Source organism: Ascaphus truei, chromosome 14, assembly GCF_040206685.1.
Source record: "Ascaphus truei isolate aAscTru1 chromosome 14, aAscTru1.hap1, whole genome shotgun sequence".
Classification (NCBI taxonomy): domain Eukaryota; kingdom Metazoa; phylum Chordata; class Amphibia; order Anura; family Ascaphidae; genus Ascaphus; species Ascaphus truei.
The window spans coordinates 38,547,031-38,573,288 of NC_134496.1; the positions used below are offsets into that span (position 1 = coordinate 38,547,031).

General features: G+C 43.9%; 1 protein-coding gene and 1 long non-coding RNA gene across 3 annotated transcripts in view; one reads left to right on the forward strand and one right to left on the reverse strand.

Moving 5' to 3' along the window:
* The window catches only part of LOC142465986 (uncharacterized), a 47,294-nt gene that overhangs the window by 19,142 nt on the left and 1,894 nt on the right, over positions 1 to 26,258 (reverse strand). The window lies entirely within an intron of this gene.
* The window catches only part of KCNAB1 (potassium voltage-gated channel subfamily A regulatory beta subunit 1), a 127,709-nt gene that overhangs the window by 2,137 nt on the left and 99,314 nt on the right, over positions 1 to 26,258 (forward strand). Inside the window, exon 1 of one of the 2 annotated variants that reach the window (XM_075570541.1) lies at positions 6,726 to 7,063. The exons of the other annotated variant lie outside the window; for it this stretch is intronic. Coding sequence (XP_075426656.1) covers positions 6,822 to 7,063 — 242 coding nt within the window. The 5' untranslated portion in view covers positions 6,726 to 6,821. Of the gene's footprint in view, positions 1 to 6,725; positions 7,064 to 26,258 lie in introns of those variants that run through there. 2 annotated transcript variants of the gene reach the window in all.

Below are 26,258 nucleotides of genomic sequence, written 5' to 3' on the forward strand. Positions count from 1 at the left end.
ATGGAGGGGGAAGGGAGGGGAGTGTCCCACTGGGTTTTTGGGGGAGAGTAAATATTTAATGCTGCATATTATTATGTAAAAATGACCATGCTGGAGTATAAAGTGATTCAGAGGCCAGCTGCATATTCACCGGAGAATATACAGTATTTCTGCCCCTTAATATCTTCTGCTTAGAGACAGAGGGTGGGATTCACTAAGCCACCACGTGGGAGTATCTATCGCACACTCACCTGGCGTTAACGCGAATGGCAGTGAACTCCGGATGGCGGTGTAATACCCGGCCAAACATGCAAAACAAAGAGATTGAGCTCTCTAAATATTACAGCAGCTGTGCATACTGCTCACCTACAAACAATCCTAAGCATCACGTGTAAAGAAAGACTTTCCTTTGTGTTATCCCTGTGTGTGCTGTTGGAAACAAGGGCAGGTATATGACAGAGGACTGTAGGTTATTGCTTCTGAAAGTAATGAAAACACGCTTTATAATGACACTGATACTCATGTCATTATTATACAATGCGGTGTGTTTATTTACACAGAGGATAAAGATGTTCTCTTCCTAACTGCTGATTAAAAATACCACTTGTGAGCACATCCAAATCTCAGACAGAGATGCTTTTCACTGTTATCTCTTAGGATACAATGCTACCACTTCAGCCAGGGATTCTGGGAAATGACATGAAATAAATTTGTTCAAAAAAAGGTTGGACATCTTTTTAGAAAGGAAAGGTATACAGGCATATACCAAATAAGTAAACATGGGAAGAATGTTGATCTAGGGATTGATCCAATTGCCAATTCTTGGATCAATAAGTAAGTATAGATATAGGATAAAGTATCTGTTGTCTAAATTTAGCATACAGTAGGTTGAACTTGATAGACGTATGTCTTTTTCAACCTCATCTACTATGTAACTATGTAACATGCAAATGAGCTCAGAGTCACATATTACTTCTCATCCATTTGAACATGGACCCCTATAAGCATATGCCTGCCGTATTCAGGGCTGCCAACAGAAATATTGGGGCCCAGGACAAATTCAAGCTGCATTCCCCCCCCCCCCCCACCCACCGCACTGGGGGTCCCTGAGGTCTGGAGAATGAGATAGGGGATTGGAGGGGGTAGTTATGGACATGGAGGAAGGGGGAAGAGAGAGGGGGGGAAGATGGAGGAAGAGAAAGAGGAGGGGGGAAGAAAGTGGGGGAGAGAGGGGGGAGAGAGACAGGGAGGGAGGAGAGACAGAAAGTTGGAAAGAGGGGAAATAGAATGAGAGTGGGGGGGGGAGTGGGGGAGAGAGATAGAGGGAGAGCGAGAGAGATAGAGGAAAGAGAGTTGGGAATAGAGAAAGGGAAGACACAGGAGGTACAGACAAGACCTTCCCTAGCTTCTGCCCTGCAGGATTGAAGGGGCCTGTTAGAAGCCTGTGCAGGGGGCCTGCAGAGCTGCCTGCTGGAAGTTGCCCACAGAGGTGCCTATCAAGGGAACCTCCCTTCCACCGGCCTACAGCATGCTGCCTAAGGCCGTGATTATACCCAAAAACGTGTGCGGCGTCGATGCCAAAACAAAAAGCAAAAATCCTATGGAACTGCTCATACTGCTGCGACCGTGCGGCAAAGCGGACGGCTGGGGAAGAGACAGAGGATTTAGTTTTTTTTCTTGCGACGGTCGTGTCACGAGAGCGGTTCAGCCAATGAGGGCAGTACTTGTTATTTACACTTATTCATAGTTAGATAAATTCAAATTTAAGTGAATAAAAGGCATACAACATTACACTTATGTGTATGCCCCCCAACACTGCTTCATTTTACCTTTAACTGTGTTCAGTAAAAAAAAAAATCAGTATGAGGAGACCTGCTTCCACTAATCTGCAATGTATGTTAATCATCTGCTTCCTGGGGATTTAGTAAAGCCAAGCATTTTGTTTTTAGCATACTCAGAGAGCAGCAAGCAATCCCAGGCAGTAAGTGGAACATGTGAAACATTCGGGAACAGATTTTACAAATTGACCCAGACCTTTGCAAAAGATCATTTGGAATAACCTGAATGTACAATTGCACAAAGTTGGAGACCAATTCCATGTATTGTTATCAGTAAGCTACATCACTTACCCATGCCTTGATTCCCAGGGCGGGAGGAGTCTCCCCATATTCCCATAACCCAAATAAAACACTGCAATGCCACGACTTGGAAGAAAACTGGTTCTAAGCTTTATTTCTATAGTACACAATCTAAGCAAATGATAGGGTGTTCGGTGTCCTGCACACTGTTTAGTGGTAGAGCCAGGCAGCTTAACTTGTGCACCTTTTATTCACAACAAGTCCTTCCTTTCTTCTGTAAGCTTCTATTGAGCAATAACAGCAACATGCAAAAAAAGGGGGGGGGGGGAGGGACCGTACTAGGTACAATTACTCAGGGAAAGGTAAAAGATAATAATAGCATGTTCTTGTATAGCACTGCTAGTTTTACGTAGCGCTTTACAGAGACATTTTGCAGGCACAGGTCCCTGACCTATGGAGCTTACAATCTATGTTGTTGGTGCCTGAGGCACAGTGACTTGCCCAATTGACTTTTGCCCATAAAGTGACTTGCCCTAGGTCACAATGAGCCGACACCGGGAATTGAACGAGGCTCCCCTGCCAGTCAGTGTCCTTACTCATTGAGTCACTCTTTACCTGGAGATGATGGGAGACATAACAGTTCCTGAAGGCTGCTGGTTGAAAGAGGATGGGGATATGACCTGACATGCAGGAAGAGGGGCAGTGAGAAACCAACAGCCGGGGGGGTCCTGGATCATACCACTCAGCCAGTTATTAGGCAAAACAGGCTGAGAGCAAGGAGAGGTAACATTATTGCAATGTTACACTGAGAAGTGACAGGAATAACAAGACAGGGGAAATGCACAACTGGTTCCAGGACATAGGGTGCTCAGCAAAGTCGCTGCGTTGACAAATACCATAAAGCCCGGGCAATAGCCACAGCTTGTTCCTCTATTTGCCAAAAGCTGCCCAAGCCACTTGGTCCAAATACAGACACACAAACTGGAAAGGCAATCTCATACGGGCCGCCCAAGCCGGTTATGACACAGCCTCCCCCTATTACAAACTATTGGAGGTACACTACACCTTCACACAAGGAGCCAACTCTGACAGGGTCCCAACCCCACATAACCCCTTCCCGTATAGCTGCAACAAGATAAACGCCATCACTCACTCAACTCAACAACCACAGCCCCCCCAAAATGCATTGACTATTAACATGGAGGGAGTGTGAGGCTTTCACCACCGATCAGGATCCAAAAAGGTAGGACCACCCTTAAGAACCACCTTAAATAAACTTTTATCTCACCCCCCTGCCACACACATGCACGCACAAACATGCACTAGTCTCACTAAATTCATGAGAAATGTACTTTAGGTCTAAGACAGGCCTGCACAACTCCAGTCCTCGAGGGCCGCAAACAGGCCAGGTTTTCAGAATATCCCTAATTCAGCACAACTGGCTCAATTAGTGGCTCAGTATGACTGAGCCACTAATTGATCCAGCTGTACTGAAGTAGGGATATCCTGAAAACCTGGCCTGTTTGCGGCCCTCGAGGACTGGAGTTGTGCAGGCCTGGCCTAAGACAATCCATTAAGCCACTAGGCTTGCTAACTGCAAAGCTTCTAGGAAAATTGGAATATTTCAAATAAATCCTTTTCTAGGAAAATGTTTGGTCCTGAAAACCTAATCCCAGCACACGAATCAATCCAATCTATTCAACAGGAAACAATTAAAATCTATAATATTTTAAATTAATTACGAGGTTTCAACCATGCTCAAATGAATGCTCTCTAAATACAAATGTGTGTTATCAAACCACCTGCCGTCATTGGAAACTAAGAAATGTACAAGTTCTCAATGGATTATAGTTGGCACCAAATAAAGTAGTCAAAATGTACCTGCCAGATTTGGATCAATGAGAACACATTTATAAAAGAATAATAATCTTCTCAATGGAGTGCTATTAGTTTAGGCCTTCATCATTATTCCTTTGACTGTGAAGGATTTTAGGATTGTTTCCATAAATCAAAAACTAATCATCTGGTAATGTATCCAGCGCTGCTGATGAGGACCTTGAAAATCAGAAAAATAATTAAACCGTCAGCTGAATTAGCAAGGGAAAAGGCCTCCGATCTCGGTAGGACATGTGACAAGAAAACATAGGACTTCATTTGATATCTGCTGACAATAAATATTTGAAATATGAAGGTCGCATCATTAATAGTGAAATTGGTGTTGTGTAGCACATTAATATATATATATATAAAGGAAAAAAGGGACAGGCACTCCTATATGCAAAAATAGTGACGTTTATTGACTCAACGTTTCGGGCCAAACTGGGACCTTTCTCAATATATATATGGTATACAATGACCCCTTCCCCCAATATATACAATAGCCCCTTCCCTAATACATACAATTACTCCCTCCCCAATAAAGATATATATATATATATATATATATATAAAATGACCCCCACCCTTAGCCTCCTTGTTGTGGAGACTGCAGGACTGGAGAGGCCTCTGGTCAGGTGCGCTGCAACGCCGATCCCGCTGGCTGCAGGCAGCTGCGACTTTCGGATGGGCCCCAACTTCCGATGCGCTTGGGTGGCACTGATACGCAGCTCAACTTCTCAACTAGGCCAGAGCGGCCACAGAGCAGGAGAGTCTGGGTCGGCAGAGGGTGTTTCCCAGTGACGCAGCTGTCCCGGCTCTTTCCCCCACTGTCCTAGGCCTTGCCAGACAGCAGTGTGGCACAGCAAGCAAATTTACATGCACAGCACCTCGATGGCATGGGGGACAGAGGCCCCCTAACATTGCGGGCGCCTAGGCACATGCCTACTGTGCCTTATAGGTAATCCGTACCAGGGTACAAAACGTCATCCGGTGCGGCTTCTTAGTGGCCTGTGTGTCCTGGACCTTTAAACTCTGCAGAGATACCGGCACCCGCTATGGACATACGTATCTCTTCAAGCAGGGGGCCCCGAAGCTGAAATTAATGGGGTTTAACTACGGGGACCCCCTGCTTCAAACTGCAATAAATGGGGGGAAATTATTCGAATGAGGGGGGTTAACCCCTTAATTACTATAGCGGTTACTAAGCACAAAGGTGATTAAGGGATTAGGGGCCATTATATTGTATTTTTTATTATTGTGTTCCTGCCAACGGAGAACATGGACGTGGAGCTGGTGATGAGGATGCCCTTCATCCTGGCAGGGGTAAGTAGAAATTTTATTTACTTTATGCTGCTGTATATTGTTTTATTTTGAATGGGCAAATGCACTATTATCCATATCTGGATAATAGTAATTTTACCCATCACTGTACATTATGTGTTGGGGGGGGTTGTTGGGGGTAGAGGAGGTGGGTATTAGGGTTGTTGTTTTTTCCCATGTTTATTGGAAATAGAGGGATTGGGTGAAGGGGGTAGTTGCCCCAAGGTTGTGTGTTTAGACCTAATGGGTGGGTATTGGGACTGATTAACCCCTTCATTACCATAGCGGTTTCCACCGCTATGGTAGTGAAGGGGTTAACTCCTCCTGCAACCTTCCCAGCAGGCCTAACCACCCACCCTGGGGCTACTAACCCCTTCATCCATTCCCTCCGCCCCCAATAAACAGGCTATTGAAGTTGAACCCCTTAATTGCCTTAGCGGCTAACCGCTAAGCTAATGAAGCTGTTTTAATTAAAATTTTAATACTAGTGTACGTGAGCAGAACCGCATTGATTTCAGGTCCGGGGACCCCCTGCTTACCAAGATACAGGCCCCGTTATGGGGTGCCAGTATCCCCATGCAAAGTTTAAATGTCCCGGTCATGTGACCAGGACATTTAAATGCATAGGAGATACCGGCACCCCATATCTGGACCTGTATCTCGGGAACCAGGGGATCCCGGACATGAAATCAACATGGTTCTGCTCTGGAGACCACCTTCTCATGTACACTAGTATTACATTTTTTATTAAAACACTGCGATCGCTGGCGAGATATGCGCAGGGAGAGGCGGCTCTCTCTGTACAGCTCTGCAGCCAGATTGCACGGGGAGAACTTTGAGAGAGGCTGAGATTAGTTTTTCTACTTCGCCGAGCAGTTTCGGCAGTTTCTCGCCACATGGTTTGAGAGGTGTTCAGATTCTTTCTGAATACCGTGATAACTCAAGTGACAAACCGTTCGGCGAGAGCATTCCAAACCTTGCGATGTAGCATCGAACTCATCGAGGCTACTAGAATAGGCCGCTTTGTGTTTGCACAAATAAAATTACCACTGACAAAGGGACAGCATGTTTTTCCATATGCCATGACATGTGCCCTTGTAATCGTTATCTGCCCTTTACTTGCTTGCTTGAGTCAGCGCCTTAAATAAACTGTATGAGAACACATATTTGGACTGTGTCCCATCAAAATGTTTTGCTTTACCTAAATATAAGGACGTGGGAAAACGAGCATGTTCCTTGAGCCAAAACCTTATCCTCATTGTCAAAACTAGACCAGGGATCATCTTAACATAGAAAATAAGTTGCAAGTGGCTGGGGTCCACCCCATAATAGCATCAATAAAAATGAACTAGTGACAACCAATTCCACTGGGAGATAAAGGTTTCTGGATATTCCCAAGATATCTATTATGCAGCCGATTGCATCCCTACAGTTACATCTGGTAAGGGAAATCAAAAAGCAACAGGCTGCTCTTCCTTGAAAACACAGAGATGTATGGACTATAGTTAGATACACAGGGTAGGAAATCCATACAAGAAGGTCTTGAGCTGTATTCGCCCTTGAAATATGCATCTTTACAAGCCTACCTACAATGATATCCCAAATCCTAAGATTGGGGGACAGAAGAGCAATGACACCTCTACAAAGGTTAAACGAGCAAACGCAGCCCTCAAAGCCTGTCTTCCATGCCAATTCTGGGGCATGAGACTTAATGCAAACATGGAGCAGAAGTGCTTGGAAAGGTTCATGAGTGTCCACGGACTATCACTAAAGGATACAGTCAAGGCTGAAACTGGAATGATGTACAGGTAGCTGTTTCCACCTTTTATTTCAACTGTATATTGTGGTAATAGATATACATATGTGTACAGTAAACAGGTCTATTCCATGGACAGCTACTTAGAAAAATATTAAGAAAAAAAACAATGCTTCCTTTGACTCTTGTAAATAGAGGGCACGAGAAAAAATATGCGTGCTGTATGTTTCCAATCCGTTATAACGTTTGGAAAATATTCTATTTCTATATTTATTTTTATGAAGAAGTGCACCCAATCAGCTGAAAATCTGCTATTTTTGAGTAGCCTTAGCTGGAAAATGTTTGGCTGAGAAAATATTTCACTGAGCACCATGCATAAGGAAGCCAAAATCCTTTTGCAGTGCAATATGTGATGGAAGTTAATTAAATATAAAGTTTTTATCTGTAGACCTTGTCATAGCTTTAAAAACTGCACAATTATGGATACAATGAACCAACATTTCCACGTTACAACACAATATAATATAATATAAAGCAGCATTTCACATTTGGGAGTACAGCACCATTGAAAATAAACATGCATAAACCTAATACTTATTTTGATTACACACTCTGGCTGATGCTTTATTTTCCTAAATTAATAAAACCTAGCAAAATAATATTAAGTCATAGCTGGCAATTGAAAGCAAGGCAGGTCTGGCATGGGTATGTGACAGCTACCAGTTACCCTGTATTTTAAGTAATTTAGATTCCCTAAATAAAAGATGCTTTGTGCTCTGGATGTACCATATTTAAAGAGTCATTTTCTGAGAGAGTTAAAATTGTATTTCACACTTCTCGCTAATTGGGTCAGTTGCCTCATTATGCAATTTTGCAATAATTGCTTAGAATGGAGTATTTAAACTACTCATTTGACTCAAACCTCATGTCACCTCAGTTGAAATATAATTGAATCCATCCCCTTCTCACTCGATTCAAAAAGTCAGTACTTCTAGAATGTTAGTTAGCAAAACCTGCATTGTGATAGATACCTATATTAAACTTTATTTTTTCGTCTTAATTATTTGATAAATGAACTGTGCAAGTTTGAGAACAGAACGCTCCAGACTTGTGATAAAAGACTCAACATACTGTATGATACTTTTTGTTCCAACTATAAGTCTTTTTTGGTTCTCGGCTCTTAATCTTTCGGTTGCTTGAGGGGCTTGACATTGCAAGGCAAGGTTCCTCTGGCAGTTAAGTGGTTAAACAAATGTAAAGATTTAAAGATGTATTACTCCCGCTGAAAATCACATACCTAATATGCTGCAGGCTTCCAGAACAAGTCTTTAAATGGTGTCTCTAAAGTGCAAAGTTAGGAATAAATGTAATATCTGGTATAACAACACTTCAGAGGCTGCCAGTTAAGTAGGGAGTCATTTATAAGTGCTCCTAAGTACCCTATAAAGTCAATGTGTGCTTTAAAAAGCATCTACATAGTGGGTCAGAAAGATTGTGGGTTAGTCAACTGAACTCCTGAGTGCTTTATAAACACCTTCACAGCTGCTGAGAAAACGTCTGGTGATCGCCCTGTCCGTGGGCATCTCACTATATGATACTAAGGGTCATATTAACAAATAGACCCTTTTAGTCAGACAGCACTATATTTATCGCAGACTTTCGAGTTCTCACCCACCTACAGGTCTGACTCATACTCTGGCAAGATGCAAACTACCCTCAAATTTCCACTTGGGGATTCAGAACATATATAAAATTCCAGGTATATATCTATGACTAACAGAACTTGCCTATGTCAGAACCTGCATTTTCCAATGGTTTTAATTATTACCTATTGTCCGGTGATTTCACTTAACCCCATCATTTAATTTTTTTTGTAAAAATAAAATTACGTTTTTATTACATACCAGATTACTTATCACTACCTATTTAGGAGTTACTATAACGTTGCTGACTGCAAAACAGGATACGGACCCGCAGGGCAGAGGTAGGGAGTAATATACCAACCTTGGCCTGGGATCAGAGGCCTGGGATGCAGGGGTAATCAGGTCCGGTTCCGAGGTCGAGGCAGACAGTAGGCAAAGGGCAGTCAGGTCCGGTTCCAAGGTCGAGGCAGGCAAAGGGCAGTCAGGTCCGGTTCAAAGGTCGAGGCATGCGGCAGGCAAAACAAAGGCACAGGAGAGCTCAGACAGGAACCCCGGTAATCAATACAAGGTCTCAGTGACCCATCCTTCTTTGCAACAAAGAATGAATCATAGCTTTATGTTCTCATCAATGTATGTCCTCATCGCCTTGGTTTCCGGTTCGGAAAGAAGATATGTACGTCCACGATGAAGAGTCCTCCCAGGAAGGAGATCGATCGTACAATCAAACGTCGATGCACAGATAATTCTTCAGATGGTCCCTTGTCGAAGACCCGCCTCGGGTCAGAGTAACAGGCAGGGTAAGTCCTCCAATGCAGGCAGTAGAAGAGAACCCACCGGTCGACAGGGAGATAGACATTTGCCATGGCAGGCAGACCCCCAAGTTCTTATCTGTCCTGATATCCAGTCAATCTAGGGATTGTGGGTACGTAGCCAGGGAAGCCCCAGAACCACATTGATGGCTGGGGAATTGATGACATCCAGCTGGACGAGTCTGTGGTGCAAAACACCAACCGTAGCCCTGATTTGAACCATCTCTTGTGATATGACCCCCAATCACAGCGGTCTACCATCAATGGAAGAGATACCTTGGCCACAAGACCTTGGTTATCATGGAATGGTTTTGCCAGGATAAGCAGATGGGGGACCATCAAGTGACAAGGAGATGAGGAGATGTAGATACCCAGAGGAAACTCCCCTACTTGCTCTGGGCGTGGGCATTTCTCGACTTCTTAGGACAGGTTCGTAGCATGTGACCATTCTCGTCGCAGTAGAGGCACAACCCCAAGGATCACCGGTGCTGCTTCTCTCGTTCTATCAAACGCAAATTGCCGAATTGCATGGGTTCTGTTGGTTCTCCTGGCGTTTCATTGGAAGGAGCCTGAATAGTTGGAGTCAGCGAAAGAGACCAAAATTCAGGGGAAGCCGCACGGCCGGGGGTATCAAAGATTGTCCAGAAGGTTTGCATAAAAGCGACGGAATCGTCCAACAAGGGGGATTAGCCTTTAGCCCAAGCTAATGCTGAAGCTAATGCTTTATCCGTGAGGAGCAAGAGGATATATGCCACTCGAAAGCGGTGGGTAGAGAAGGATGACGGTTATGTGTCGAACTACACCTCGCACTGGTTCAAGAATCCTCTGCAAGCCGAGGGAATCCCTCCATAGCGGACAGGAATTGGGATCTGGGGCTCCCTCAGGACCACAGATAGTGGTGCAGCGTCACGAGCTAAAGGCGAGGGCATAGATGGGGTCACGCTGGGGGTACTGAGGTGACTGCACAGGGTCTACAGTGTAGCAGAGATTGACTCCAGTTTCTGATCTAGCGCAGCTAGACTGGTGGCATGGGTTCCCAAAAGCTGGCCCTGACGGGAAACAGCGTTCGCTACCTCTGCGGGGTCCATTGCGTGGCTCATGCGATGTGTAACGTTGCTGACTGCAAAACACGATACGGACCCGCAGGGCAGAGGTAGGGGGTAATACACTGACCTTGGCCTGGGATCAGAGGAATGGAATGCAGGGGTAATCAGGTCCGATTCCAAGGTTGAGGCAGTCGGCAGGCAAAATAAAAGCACGGGAGAGTACAGACAGGACAGGGTAACCAGTACTTTGCACGAGTAACATCCAAGGGCAACTGCCTGCTAATTAAAGGCCAGAAAGAGGCTTACTTCCTGTCAGGGGAGTATGGGCAGGATTTGCCAGGAAGCAAGATGTCCGTGGTAGCTTCGGACAAGATGACATCACTTCCTGTCAGCAGTCATCCAGAATGTTACAGACAGATCTCTTATAGTTACCAGTTATACCTACTTACTATCAGACTCTGAGTGCTTGTTTCACTTACCATTTACATTTTTGTATGACCTCATTCCCATTGTAAGGTAGCTAGAGTGCACAAAACTTGGTTTTCTTTGGAGAGACACAGATCTTTTTTTGGTGTTGTTATTAATTACTTAATACCCTAGTGCACCCTAGATACCACTCAGGTTGAGCGGGTGGAAACCCAATCCTGAATATGATCTTTGAAGTAGTCACAGGTTAGGAAATGCAACCATTCTACAATCATGCAGTCCAGTGGTTATCAACCTTTTTTTTGTTAAAGAACGCTATAATCATATTGTGAATAACTGTGGAACCCCAACCCTCTCTAAGGCTTGTAATATAGTGCACACACGTGTGCTACTGTGCGCGCGCGTGTCAATGATAATTGTAGGGTGTGACGTTGCTATACTTGAGAGGCGCGCACGGCCATGAGCGTTGGTGCAGCAGATCTGTGAAAATACAAGAAATTTGTATTTTCGCGCTGCTGCCGCGTCGCGTGACTCTGCAAGCCAATCACAGCATGGCCTAACACTGTGATGTCAGAGCCATGCCCGTCACTGCTTGCGCTACAGAAACAAAACGCATGCGCCACGTGCACACGCAATGCCGTGCGCACGTCCGCACGCGCACCAGCGCGCACTACAGTATATTACAAGCCTTATAGTGTGTCTAAGATCAATGCATTGTAAGGAAACCCAGCCCTCTCTAATATTGTGTCTGAGATCAGATGCATTGTAAGGGACCCCAACCCCCTCTAATAGCGTGTCGTAGATCAGATGCACTGTAAGGAACCCCAACCCCCTCTAATAGCGTGTCTGTGATGAGATGCATTGTAAGAAACTCCAACACTCTCTAATAGCACGTCTGAGATCAGATGCATTATACATTCTTCTGTGTTTTGTATTACCCAGAATCCCTAGCTGCAGTGGAAGCTTTGTATGCTGGGAGATAATGGTGAAAATCAGGGTTGCAGACCAGTCTGAGACATGTGAATGTGCTCACAAGTGATATTTTTATTTGCTGGCTGTATTGGTTACAATTTTCAAATTAACTGAAAATTGCAGGGAACCCTTTAGGGAATGCCCGCAGAACCCAAGGCCTCCTAGGAATCGTGTTGAAAAACACTGATGTAATCTGTCAAATACACGTGACTGGTTGTCCTGTTGTTCAGTGTTCATTTATCTAACAAAAATGCTAATGGGCCATGTGTTTCCCATTCTCCACTCCACTTTTGTAGTTGTTGCATCTGCCTAATCATTTGTTATTGCATGTACATGTCTGCATTATGAATGTTCATTTAAATAGAGATGGACGAATTATTCGCCAACATTCGTATTCGCCGCAAAAATGGCCATTTTGAATGTATTTACTCTTGCATCCAAACACATTCATTAGGTTTCCTGTCTCTTCAGCTAACACCTAGAGTACATCTCTCCATACTTACACACACACACACACACACACACACACACACACACACACACACACACACACACACACACACACACACACACACACACACACACACACACACTCTCACATACACACACTCACATACACACACTCACACTACAAGAATTGGAGCTCCAGGTCCCGATCACCGTGTCCAGCAGGGACATCAGGAGCATGTGGGGGACATTGTGGGCCATCAGGAGCAAGCGGGGGGCATATGGAGCATCTGGGGCATGCGGGCGGCAGCGGGAGCATGCGGGGGGCATTGGAGGCATGCAGGGGACATCGGGAGCATGTGGGGGGCATCGGGAGCATGCGGGGGGTATGTGGGGGGCATCAGAGGCATGCGGGGGACATCAGGAGCATGTGGGGGGCATCGGGAGCATGCGGGGGGCATCAGGAGCATGCAGGCGGCATCTGGGGCATGCGGGGGCATCGAGGCATGCGGGGGGCATTGGTGGTATGTGGGGGACATCGGAGGCATGTGGGGGGCTTGTGGGGGGCATGTGGGGGGCATGTTGGGGACATCGGGAGCATGTGGGTGGCATGTGACAGTAATTACATGCTCACGAATGATCACAATAGAAAAGTAAGGCCACTTCCATCCGCAGGCTCATATAAAGCCTGGATACGTGCAAAAAAAAAAAAAAATTGGCAGCGTCAGCCAAGTCTCGTCAGACCAATCAGATAGGAGGACTTTGGTTTTTTTTCAGCGTGAGTGGGGGAAATTAAACAGAAACGTGCACTGCTTGGGCCAATCGCCAAGGGGCAACTTCGAGTCGCGACCGGGTGACAGGGTTTGTCGAACATTGTCTATAAGACCAACACAATAAACTCAAAAATAGAGATAGTGGTCAGTGCTATTGAGACAAGACTAAAGATAGCACAAAAGAAGAAACGACAAGAAGTCTCACTGATGAGCACTCAGATTATCCCAAATAATATAACAATTTATTGAATTCAACTATAACATATAACACACTTAAACCACATAAATATATATATATTTGTTAAGTATGGCATATATAGTCTACCATTCTTCCTTTGCCCATCAATCTAGAAAACTGTAGCAATGTGTATGATGACTATTCAGAAAATAGATTATTTAACTGGCGATCACTGTATCATGTTTTTTTTTACACAAATCCCTATGAGTTACTATACATCAGACTGTACCGAATACGGCATCATTCAATGTTAGCAGTGATTCTGACTGTACTTCTTCAGATCCGCTTGAAATTAATTAGAGTGCTCAGTCTTAGCACTCAAGAGAATCATATGCTGCATCTTTACAAAGCAACAACACTACTTCTAGTTATAGGAAAACAGACGTAAATAGAAATAGCTCTATCTCATACACTGACAGGCACCACGGGAGCGTATTCAATTCGCAGTAACAAAGTACATTTCCAGGTCCTTCGTAACAAATATTGGGACAGTTGTCATAACATCAAAGTAGTTAGCAAATCAAAGTCAGACACCCCTGTATTTATTTGTTGGTGGCCCTTCAGGACTGGGGTTGGCCACCCCTGATGTATACCATGGGGGTAATTAATTAAGCTACGATAATGCCGGTTCTGCACTACCGCACAGAATCTAATTGATTTGAATAACAGTTTCATGAATTACCCCAATAAATCAATATCTGACCCACTAGCGGTTTTTTTAAATGACCACTTGTGATACTTATTTTAACCTAGAAACATACTGCAAACTTTTAAAAAATATAGGGATTTAAAAAGCAGCACAATTAGGAGAATTATCCCGTGATAAGTATAGAAAAATGCTAATAGAAGATGTTTTAAGCAGATATTCTAATTAGAATGTGCAACAACTCTGCTGCTAGTCACATCATAACACTACAAATGCACTCCTTTTCATCACTGTGCTAATTAAAGCTGTGTGGAGAGGTCTTTGTGGCTGAAGAATTACATAAAGTGTTTTAATGTGTTGCCTACATTCATTTCATTTAAGGTAGGTGCCACTTTAGGCCAATTGTGGGGTGTTCAGCAAGTAACACCTCTACAATTTGAAATACCAAATGTGAGAGGCAGAAATAGGAAAATATTGTCACTTTTGCATTCAAAGGCAAATAGCTTGCACGTCTCTAAATTAGATTTGTTGCAGGCTGTGCTTCCGTTTAATGTACTAACTTGGGAGTTCTTTATAGATGAAATTATAAAGCGTAAAGAGATTTCAAAGTGTCACAGGTCTTTTCTTCAAGTGTATTTCAGTTCACTTGAAGAAGAGACCTTTGTGATTTCAAAACTTTAGCTGTATTTTCATGAGAACTCTCAATTTGGTCCAATGAAAGGTATCAAACCCTGAAACTAATCTTCGTTCTGGACGAGTAGAATCCCGAGAGCGTCCCTAAGTGAATTAAAAGGGAGCGCTGGGTTCCATCTCCATAAAGATAGTAATAAAGTTAAATGAAATATTGCTCAAACCAAAACAGTGAGTGCAAAGTTAGGTGAGTAATACGTACCCGGCCTTACGGGTCACCAAAAGAGAATGCCGAAAAGAGAGTAAACCATCACAGGGACAAGGAAGGATGATCAGAACTGTAGGAGAAGGAGTTATCAGCCACACACAGATAAAAATATATAATCAACTGTATGATCACTCTATCTAAAAAACGTCATCAGATATGACTGTTGTTATTTCTATTATTCTAAACGTATTTGTGTGGCTTTCTGATCCACTGTATACTCTAGGGCAGGGGAGCGCAATCTTTTTCACCTGTGCCCCCCTACCGGCTGTCCCCCTCTCCTCGCGCCCCCCTTGCTTACCTTGACTCAGACGGCCTGGTGTCAGGTTGCCATGGCAACGCGACGTCACAAGACGCCGCGCTGCCATGGCGACGCGTCACCTTGAGCCACCTGAACCAAGGTAAGGAGAAGTTTGCAGAGGCCTTGCAGTTCCTCCGGCATTAATTTAAATGACTTCAGGAAGCGCGCGGGGGGCTCTGTAAACCCTGCGCCCTCGCAGTGAATCTCGGGGGGCGTGCCCCCCACTTTGCACACCACTGCTCTAGGGCAGGGGTGCTCAACTCCAGTCCTCAAGCCCCCAACAGGTCAGGTTTTCAGGATATCCCAGCTTCAGCACAGGTGACTCAATCAGAGGCTCAGTCGAAGAGTGAGCCTCTGATTGAGCCACCTATGCTGAAGCAGGGACTGATTGATCCACCGGTGCTGAAGCAGGGAATGATTGAGCCACCTGTGCTGAAGCAGGGATATCCTGAAACCCTGACCTGCTTGGGGGAGTGGCGGTGGGGTCGAAGACTGGAGTTGAGCACCCCTGCTCTAAGGAAACTCTCTGGTGTTTGATTGCCTCACCATGGATTCTGTCAGCATCTTCCCTGTGTTTATCAATGTTTACGTGCATATCTGAATAAAGAATGACAACAATCTTTTAACACTTGTACATTGTTCAGCAATGCATCGCTGTACCCTCTGTCAGCATATGGGGTAATAATTCCCTTTAGCATGTTTAGTGTTTCTTAGCTTATGACATACAGTGGGAGAGCCCTTTCTTACAATAAATGGTTGGTGTTCAAAGCATGCATGAGAGTTGGCATGGTGCTGAATCCGCAAATAGTTTGACCCGCAATTCGAATCGAATGACGAATCAGCGAAATTTGCATTTACAACCCACGAATGTGCCCATCCTAAAACAAAGACATTGTAACTCATAATTGCGACAAATAGTGAAAAGACTGGGGTCTAATGTAAACAAACACATAACAATAACAGCCTCACTCGTCATACACACGGATTCATCCTGATAACCCAGTTTCACGTATTTAAGGTTGGTAACTGCTAATGACAGAATTATCTATAATGAAAGCAGTGCCCTCCCCTTCTGACACATTGGTGAGTGATAGACACCACAGAAAAGCTTCCTATCCGTAAGGGAACATTTATCCTGTATGATTTATTCCCAAGTGGGACCTGCAAGTAAAATACATTCCAGGAACGGGTCGAACAGAATAGGGAAGTTAATTAAACCTCTCTAGGCTGTTTCTAATGATGTAAAAGGAAAAAAACAAAAAAACACTTCTACATAATACAGTATATTATGCATCTGCTAATGTCTCTACAGTATTGATTTTATACAAAAGGATTCAACTTCTGCTCGTGATAATAATTAGAGCTGTGTGGACATATCCTTGGCTATACTGGCTTCAATGAAAATGCTCCGAAATACAAAACAAAAACTTTGCATCCCATTTGAGAGCTGCAGTCGGCCTCTTTGGCAGTGAATGGGTTAAGTAGTAGGTTAATGTTACAATTTGACCTTGTATTGTAGGGATCACGTTCTTTCCGTCTTTATCTTTGCTCAATAATGAATTATTTGGGTCATACTTGTGTAGCCCCCTCTAGCGACTACTATATCAGTAAAAGGAGTTAAGGGCCTTCAGCGGTTAACTGTGAGGGCTCACGCAGAGCATCCCCCCCTGTCCAATCACATGGTATAGAGTGACTTGGCAGGAAAGAGGTCACTCCCTCCATGTATGCATGGTGACTAGTGATGTCACCATGAGGGTATACAAGACTTCATTGAAGATTCTAGAGCTCAGGTTCCTGGGAGTGATAGTTGGAGGAGCCTCGCATTTGGTAATGTAAATATGTTCCGGTGTATAGTTAAGGTATAGTGATAATGTCCTGTCCCTGTTTGTTGTTTTGTAGTTGGGGAAAGTGTCTTATCAATTACAACGAGGACCTGACTAAAGGTCCCACACCCCCGAAACGTTGTGCACTTCTTTTTGCTGAAATTGGGAAATAAATGTAGCTTTGAGTTATATACTCAATCCGTGGTTGAGTCTCCATGATGAGGCTTATATAATCTATTACTCTATCACTGTGTCTCAATGGTGCGGCTTAAATACTCTATCAGTGGTTGAGTCTCCGTGATGCGGTGGTCATTCTGTGTATTTCTGTGATTTCCATACAAGACATCCATACAGGACACTCGAGACCACCACCAAGGGGTATGTAATAGGCAACCATCCAAAAAGCTACAAATCATGAGCAAGAAAAAAATCTATTATTTTCCTAAGTCTAACCCAACATCCAGCAGGAGGAGCTCTGCATTTGTGGATGTGTTTGCCGATAGGTTTGATCATAAGCATGTGTTAGTCTATGATTTACCAGACTCTCCAATTCTCTATTAACCCTTTTTAGCACTGAAAGGTCCCCCAATGCCTAGCAAAGTACTGTAATTATTTATGGCTGGCTGAAACACTTAAGGCATTAACTAAGCACGTGAGAGGGGGCATCAAACTAGACAAGTACAGTGTATAACTGCAAACATTTGGAAAGTTCACTCGAAACAAAGGAGAATCGTATCTCGACAGATTCGTGCATCTTTTCTCTGAAAGGGGGGCTGATTGTCAGTCTGATTTGCTCCACACACTTCCTCTCTGACCACCAATTAAGTAAGGGGAAGGGTGGGGGTGGTATGGAAAGAGATAAATAAGAGACAAGGGTAGTAAAACCTCCTCTAAACTCGGGTTACAATTTCAACATATATCCAGGACAAATAAAACAAATAATTAATATTATTGGTGGGACTTCTTTATAAAAAGGCAGCAGAAAGTGGGACTGCAGCTTTAAAGCAGCAACCCCCCAAAATGTGTTTTGCTTTGCTAAGGTTATCTGAACTAAGCAGGTCCTCTGGAGTTGATCCGCGGTCCCCCAACCTCTCGGTTCCTGAGATAGTTGAAGCTTTTTTTGTTTTAGCTGGTTTTTACCTCAGGGTCACCAATAGAGAGCCACAATTATTTATTGATGTATTTATAAAATGTGTTACCAGGAAGTAATACATTGAGAGTTACCACTCGTTGTTGAGTTACCACGGACTGAGCCCTGTGGCCATGTTGTGTCCATGAGGCAATTATTCTGCTCCTCGATCAGGAACCGGGGGGGAGGGGGGTCATGGAAGGTCACGCTGGCCATAACAGGGAAGCTTTAAAGAAAAAAATGCGAGTAGGCGGAACTGCTGCTTTAAAGCCGCGTTGCCACATACTGACCCGCTCAGTAATATGTCTATCAGAGCAGCTGTTTAGAGACGCGTGCAAACAGTGGCACTGCTTACCATGTATATGACATACCACTCCATAAGCTGTGCAATACAAACTGCAGATACCGCACCAATTAGTAGGCTGGTACCGTGACTCGTGCTATTGGTAGACTTGCTTTAAACATCCCCGGATTGCACACACCGCACACATTTGCCTACTCGTTCTGTTGCTGAATTGGACATCTGGTCACGGCAGTGTCGCCACGACAAAGTCTCCACCGGCGTTCGGTCACAGAGGGACCCTCCACCGCTGGAAGCTCAGCCGCCGGCCGCTTCTCCAAGTAAAGTTCATTTAGCGGTTCGGGTAAGGGGTTATGGATAGGCGTTTCAGGGTAAGGGGTTAGGTTTATAGGGTAGGGTGGTTAGGGTTGGGGGTCTTAGGGTAAGGGGTAGTGTTAGTATTAGGGGTTGAGATTAAGGGGTTTTTAGGGTAAGGTTGGGGACTTACCTTGGCGGCCATATGGCCGGCGATGAGAGGTACAGGCAGTGTAGTGAATACTGGCTTAATGCTGGCGGAGACATGACTGTGACCAAATGTCCTAGACCAGGGGTGCGCAAACTTTTGGTGCTGCACCCCCTGCCTACACTCCCCCAGTGCTAGCGCCCCCCCCTTACCTTTGTGCCGGCATCAAATGACACCGCATTGCCATGGTGACGCGTCACCCGAAGCCGGCTGAATCAAGGTAACTGAGTTACAGAGGCCTCGCACAGTCCCCCGGCATTTAATTTAAATGCCTTGGGGAAGAGCGCGGGACCCCTGTAACCACCGCGCCCCCCAAAAAAATCTCATGCCCACAGTTTGCTCACCCGTCCTAGACCATTCTGTAGCGCTTCCAATACACATCTATCATATTATCTGCCGACTCGATGGGCCCTAAATCCCATATCATCTAATACTGAAGTATTCGTTTATTTGCACATAATCATGGCTGACACTAAATTCAATCTTTCCGCTACTTAAGCAACCGTATAAATACAACCAGTTAAACTTTGAAGTACTTTGAAGCACAGAAAAAATGACTTTGCCAGAATGGAAGGGATTAATATGGAAATGTAGGCGTTTGTCATTCCCAGCATGGAAATCAGCTGAGAATTTTTAGTGCTGCTTTCATGTTGATATTCAGATTTATAATTAGAAAATGCATTAGAGAGAAATATTGATATTAGATAATTAGGATTGTTTGCTACTAAATGTTATCCCCTGGCCAAAAACTTAAGTTGTAGCCAAACTACTGGTCTTATAAGAAGATAAGCAAACTGGGACACCTACAGTGCAATATAAACTTAAATAAATAAGCTCTAATTTAGTTACTGCCATTAAATAAATTGCATAAATAGCATTTGTGTTGCTTAGAGCTTGAACTGTTAGTTAAACTTTAGTGTAAGGTATGTTGCAATCGGCAGATCACAATTGGCTTGCTGAAGCTTAGTATTCAATTAAATTCCCAGATCAATAGTTAATATAATCCTGATGACTGTAGGACCTGACTAGCAAAAATATTGAAAAAGCCAACTGGACATATGAAAGCAGATTGCTGGGCAGGACTGCAGCTGATGTTTACAATTGCAAGTATTCAGGACTACTCATATCCCATCTTAAGGCAGAAGGATCAAAGATATCCGAGTGTCTAATTGCCGTCACAAGTTCAATCATTTACAGGTGGAGGTCGCTATCTTAACAGATCCCCTTAATACTATTTATGATGGAATAAAAAGTGAGTGATAGTAGATGAGTGATAGTACAGTGATCTGGAAGAGTAAAATGAGTGATAGTACAATGATCTAGAAGAGTAAAATGTGTGATAGTAGAGTGATCTAGAACAGGGGTGCTCAACTCTAGTCCTCAAGCCCCACGAAAAATTCATACAAAACCAACTACAAATTTCTCACAGCAAAAAAAATTGAAAAGAAACAATAGTCAGTATTATGCGGTTATAGGCACACACTGGGGAAATAAATGTGCAGTGTGGTACTATTGTAAACATGAAAAAGAACGACTAGCTGCTTGAAATCCCGTTGTTACCATATTTAACCCTTTCTCTGCCAGAAGGGTTTAAATTGTGCATCTCAGTAATTCAATGCTTTTTATTCTTTGTGTGTCAGCAATTTACCTACAGAATTAAGAGCAATTGGATTGTGTTTCTCTAATGGATCAAATGCTGTTCTTGCCGTCTGAAAACCTTGATCCATGGCCCTTCCCCCATGTGCAATGTTGGAAGCTAAGTAATGCTAATTGTTCTAAACCCTTTGTTCTATGTGAGGCAGAGATGATGCCAATATATCCCACTAACACATGAATCTCTTCCTTGTATCTGATGAACACTCTCTTTATGATGGAGATCTAAGCATTCTATTTGGAGTGGGTACAATCACCAAAAAGCAGGAAGGGAGTTATTAGGGAAGATAAATTAAATATGGGGCATGTCATCTCACAGTTTTACAATAGCTATTATTCACTCTGAGATGCAGTTTGTATATGCGACTATACATTAATAATGAGTCATGTTCTTCAAGATAAGGGGATTTATTAACCAATGTGCAGAATGCCTAAGATATCGGCACCAATAACTTTGTTTTATATCAACCATCAAAACTTTTCCTAGCCCCGTCCATCTCGTGTATGCACCATCACTATCCATGAATTACAAGCTCTTCTGCTCCATGAACTTTATATCCAATGCATTTGTGGTTACATGTAACTTATAAATTGCTTGCCACTGTTCTAATGTATTTAGTGCATTAAGAACACTAAGAGCAATTTGTAAAGAAGATTCTATTAACACCATGCAGAAGGCGAGTGATTAGATGTTATAAAGTTACTTAAGAAGAGTAGGTTTGAAACAGTTATTGCATGGTGGTCAGTGCTAGCGTCCTAAAAAGAAGTGCAGGAACCAGAGGCGGAACTAGGGTGTGGTGAGCGGGGAAGCTGCCCCGGACGCAGCCTGATAGGGGGGCGCAGAATTCTGTTGTATAGTTTTTGGGGCATATTCTCAAAGCACCTAGATCACCGTTCCATGCAATCTGACCCGGAAGCCCCATTCACTTCACACGGAACGGCGATTTTTGAGCTTTGAGAATATGCCGCCAAGAATTTCAACCATCAAACATACACTATGAAATGTTCATCGGGAGCTGAATTTCACAAAAATAAGGAAAATTAAGGAACAAGAGGAAGAGAAACTATCTAAGCAGTGGCTCAAAAGTGAAGATGAAACTAAATGTGATGCACATTTAGATTATAACATTGGGGATGGGCGCAGATGGTGGAACTTGCACCTGGCGTAGAGATACCTAGTTCCGCCTCTGGCATGAGCTCACATTAAGAATGATTGTTTACAATGGGAGCGGACCGTACAATTTGGGAAAATCCCTTTTACGCCTTTTACTTTGAAAAGCAAAGACAGATTATCTTTCTACAGATAATAGTTCTCTGTGATTGGGTACCATAGCAGCATCCTTGGTTTTCTTTTCTTTTTAGAATAGCTTTATGTCTATACTAAGCATTTAAAGGTCCCGTACAGTATTAGCCTCGACCACCTCTACTGCAAGGCTATTCCATGAATCCACTACTCTTTCTGTGAAGAAGTGCTTCCTAACACTGCCCCCTAGCCAGCCACCCTTCCGCATCGGAGCACAACCTCTTGTTCTAGCATCTCTCTCTCTCTCTCTCTCTCTCTCTCTCTCATATGCTTCCCTCCTGTACTTTTATTTTTTTTTTACTTTATGTTTTATTGATTTTGTTTGTTTTTTTCCCTGAAAGGAGGGATGGGGGAACAAAAATGTAAAAGGGAACAGGGTGAGGGGTGGGTAGGCGGTGTGGGTACAGAAATATACACTATACTGTATATATACACACACATTTGAAATATATTGGTAAGGTAACAAAGATTTGTTTCTACACAGTTCAGATTGGTATGCAATAAAAGGTCTTCATACTGTACAGTATGTCAGGTCACCTCCTTTTTTTACGAACATCTGTGAGTTTTAGCGGCTATCTAGCACTATATATATATATGAGGATATGCTTTCACATCTGACCCAGTAACTAGCCTTTCTCTGCATTACTCCAGTTTAGCTTTAGTAAAACCATCAGCACAAATTCCATTTAAGCTGTAATGTCGTCTCTCAAAATGGAAGTCAATAAATATAATTTGACACTAGATGTAGGAGTTTTGCAATGCTTGCTTGTTTGATAATGTCCAAAGAGCTTGTGTTAGGTTTCCCGCTCTGCAAATAGAAAAAACACCCCCAAGCACATTTTTCATATTGTAAAACCTGCTGACTACATCAAAAAATATATCACTAAAATAGAATTTCCGCTTCGAGCGCGTCTCAAAAGGTTTGTTCTGTAATCTTCATGCGTATTCTAGGCATGTAATTATAAAGTTTCAAAACCCAGTTATTTACTCATAGTAACCTTGAAAAGTTGCCTTAGTTGGGACTGTACAAATGTGCATCTATTTATTTCTAAATAGGAGATGTGATATATTGTTTCTGCAAACAGCATCCAAATAGAACAGAATGAAAGGCCCATCATCCAAATTCATTTTGACACCTGAGCACTACAGTAGCTCACACTCCAAGTACAGTATGCTACACTGTATCGGCACAGATGCATTTGTAAATGGCGTGACATGATGTTGCCAAAAATGACATGGAAGTGGAATCTCACTGTGCTTGATATCAAAAGTGCTTTATTAGAAAGGCTGGTGCATCTGAGCTGTTTTGTGGATTTATTCAGTGAGTGAGGTTGTCGTGAATCAGTGGAAGATTCTGAGGTGCTGTAGAGTCACACAGTAGGGTTGACAATGGATCTTGGAACATTTTATGATCAGAGTCAACACAGGAACGCAGGAAAGCATCTGAAACTACTTAAAACTTAGTTGGATTGAAAACTGAGTCCTACAACCCCCAACTAGAGGTCATAGACAAGATTGATAAGGATCTCCAACTCATGCTTAATGTGTATGAAAGATTGACACCTCAACACAGTACTGTGGCGGCTACTTCCAGAGCTGCAGACAGATTTCCCGGGGCCCAGGACAAGAGTTTTGACCGCCCCCCCCCCCCCGCCATGTTGGTGGCCTTGCAAGCCCCCCCCCCTTTCACACCTCCTCGCAAGCCTTCTCCTCTATTCCCCACCTCTCACACCCCCTCCTCTATTCCCTGTCTCCCCATGTATTACTCTACCCCCTCTGTCTCTCACACTTCCCTCCTCTCTTCTTCACTCACTCACCCCCTCTCACTGCCCCACGTCCCTCTTCCATCCCCTCTTTCACTCTCCCCACCACCCCCCTCCTCATACTCATTCACCCCTCCCCACACACATATTTTCCCCACACACACACAACCCCCGCCACCCAAAATACAATATCACCCCCAAACCCAAAATACAATATCACCCCCAAACCCAAAATACAATATCCCCCCAAAATGCAATACAATACCCCCAAAAATACAATACCCCACTCCCTCAAAATATAATACAATACCATCCCCCAAAATACAATACCCCTCCACACACACAAAATACAATATACACAAAATACAATACCCACACAGACATAAAAAATACAATACACACATGCATCACACAGATGCTGCCTGGCCTCCTTCCCATGCCAGGCCTCAATCTCTACAAGGCTGGGCCTCTCTCCCACCGGTGTGCACCAGAAGATGGACCCGTCTAGAAGTCACGCTCAGTTTTCGGCGCACACCGGTGGGAGAGAGGCCTGGCAGAGAGGGCCCGCAGCAGTTGGGGAGAACCTGAGCCTTGTGGGAACCAGAGGCCCAGAAGCCAGACTTAGAAGTTGGGCCTGGCTGGGCCCCCACAGCTCAATCCCAGGACCGCACACAGCTTTCTCAGGGCCCAGAACTAGAATTTTCCCTGGGCCCCCTTTCCACCCACAGTGTCAGTGGCCTTTCAGAGACTCCAACTCTATCTCTCACACCCTCATCTCTCCCCTCCCTCTCATCCCCTCCCTCCTCCCTCCCACACCTCCACCCCTTTCTCTCCCATGTCCCCACCTCTCTCTCCCACTCCTCTCTCCCATGCCCCATCTCTCTACCACCCCTGTTTCTCCTATGCCGCCACACCCCCACCCCTCTTCCATGACCTCAACCCTCTCTTCCACGCCCCACCCCTCTCTACCATGCTCCTACCTCTACCCCACATTCCCACCTCTCTCCCAAACCTCACCACCTCTCTCTCCCCCATGTCCCCATCCCTCTATCCCCATGTCCCCACCTCTCTCCCTCCCTCACATAATGCTCTTCACACTTAGACACACCACTCTATTCACATTTACTGTGTTTGTACTATTTGCTTCTTCCCTAGGTTCCTTCATCTTAATACGCTATGGAGGTACTTAGACTTGTTTCTCTTTGGGTTAGCTGAATCGTCCTCTTCTGTATAGTGTCCAACCTGTCACATTACTAGTGAGCCCCTTGCGGGCTTTAGTCAACATTCTATTTCCTCGGGATCAATATCCCTGTACTGTCACTGCCTGCCACCTCTCGGCAGAGTGGATCTGAGTTATCTGTGTACCTTCCAATTGGCCCTATCTGGGGAACCCCTTTTGGGCTTTTGGGCATAGGCTTATTCATATCTGAACCAATGGGTTCATCATGTCATTGCTATGGGTAGGGCAATTTTCCTAAATACAAAACAACAAACGGGGACAGATAAATCTTAGCACATATATCATCTATACACAGGAACATATTTACAGTATTAACAGTGTGGCTCCCACGAACCTAGTTCTACAACCTCCGGACTGGCTATATATATTCCGATAGCTATGCTGACGTCACTGGCCACCAAGCATACAGTGGGCATGGCCTCTTTTCTGCCAGGTCACTATAACATGTGAGAGGAGAGTGTCATTACTCTACGTGAGCCCACAGAATTAACCCGTTAAGCCCATTCATCCTTACACTACTATTAGTCCCTACGGGTTGCATAAGGTTCCGATTTGCACACCCCATTTTTCACATCTCTACTGAAACCAGAAATTTGAATTTATGTTGACTCTAAATGTTAAGCAGCCGTTCTAAGTGGGTTGGAAACACATTACTGCAGCCTCACCCCACCGACACTACAAATGATAGTGTAACCTTTAGAAAAAGCTAACAATGCCTTGATTTTTATTTAAGAAGCTGTAATTTTCTCATTGTGCTTCGTTGTGTGTGGGATGAGTGTCTAAACTGAGTAATATAAGAAGTTTTAATTACATTTTAGAGGCAAAGGTTCTACACATCTCATCAATTATTGAATATGTTAAACTTTGAAGACTTTTGCCTGAAAGAACACTTTCAAGTCTCTTTATTTCCTTTGACAATGTCTCCAGTGACTATAATTAAGATCTGACTGGCTCCCCGTGAATTGATAGAAACAGAAGGCGTATATCCAGCGCTCACTAATTTATTCGAATTCCAGTACTTTTTGCAACAACCTGGAGAAACAGAGGTATAAAATCCTATGTATTTTCAAAGGAATCGTTTTTTTAATGGTTTTGCTGCCACTGGAACCTGCAATACACAGGGAAGAATGTTACAAAAAGGGGAAAGGAAGGGCATAGTGCATGAAAGTAAACAAAGGGGATGGGAACCCCTGCCCCAAAGAGCTTACAATCTAATAGCAATTATAATAAATCCATTCTGCAATGTAAAGAGGGGTTTCAAGGTACAGGAGTGTCATTTAGAAAATTAATTACAAAACGTGGAGGGTATTGCTGCATTAAATCACATTTGGATGCAG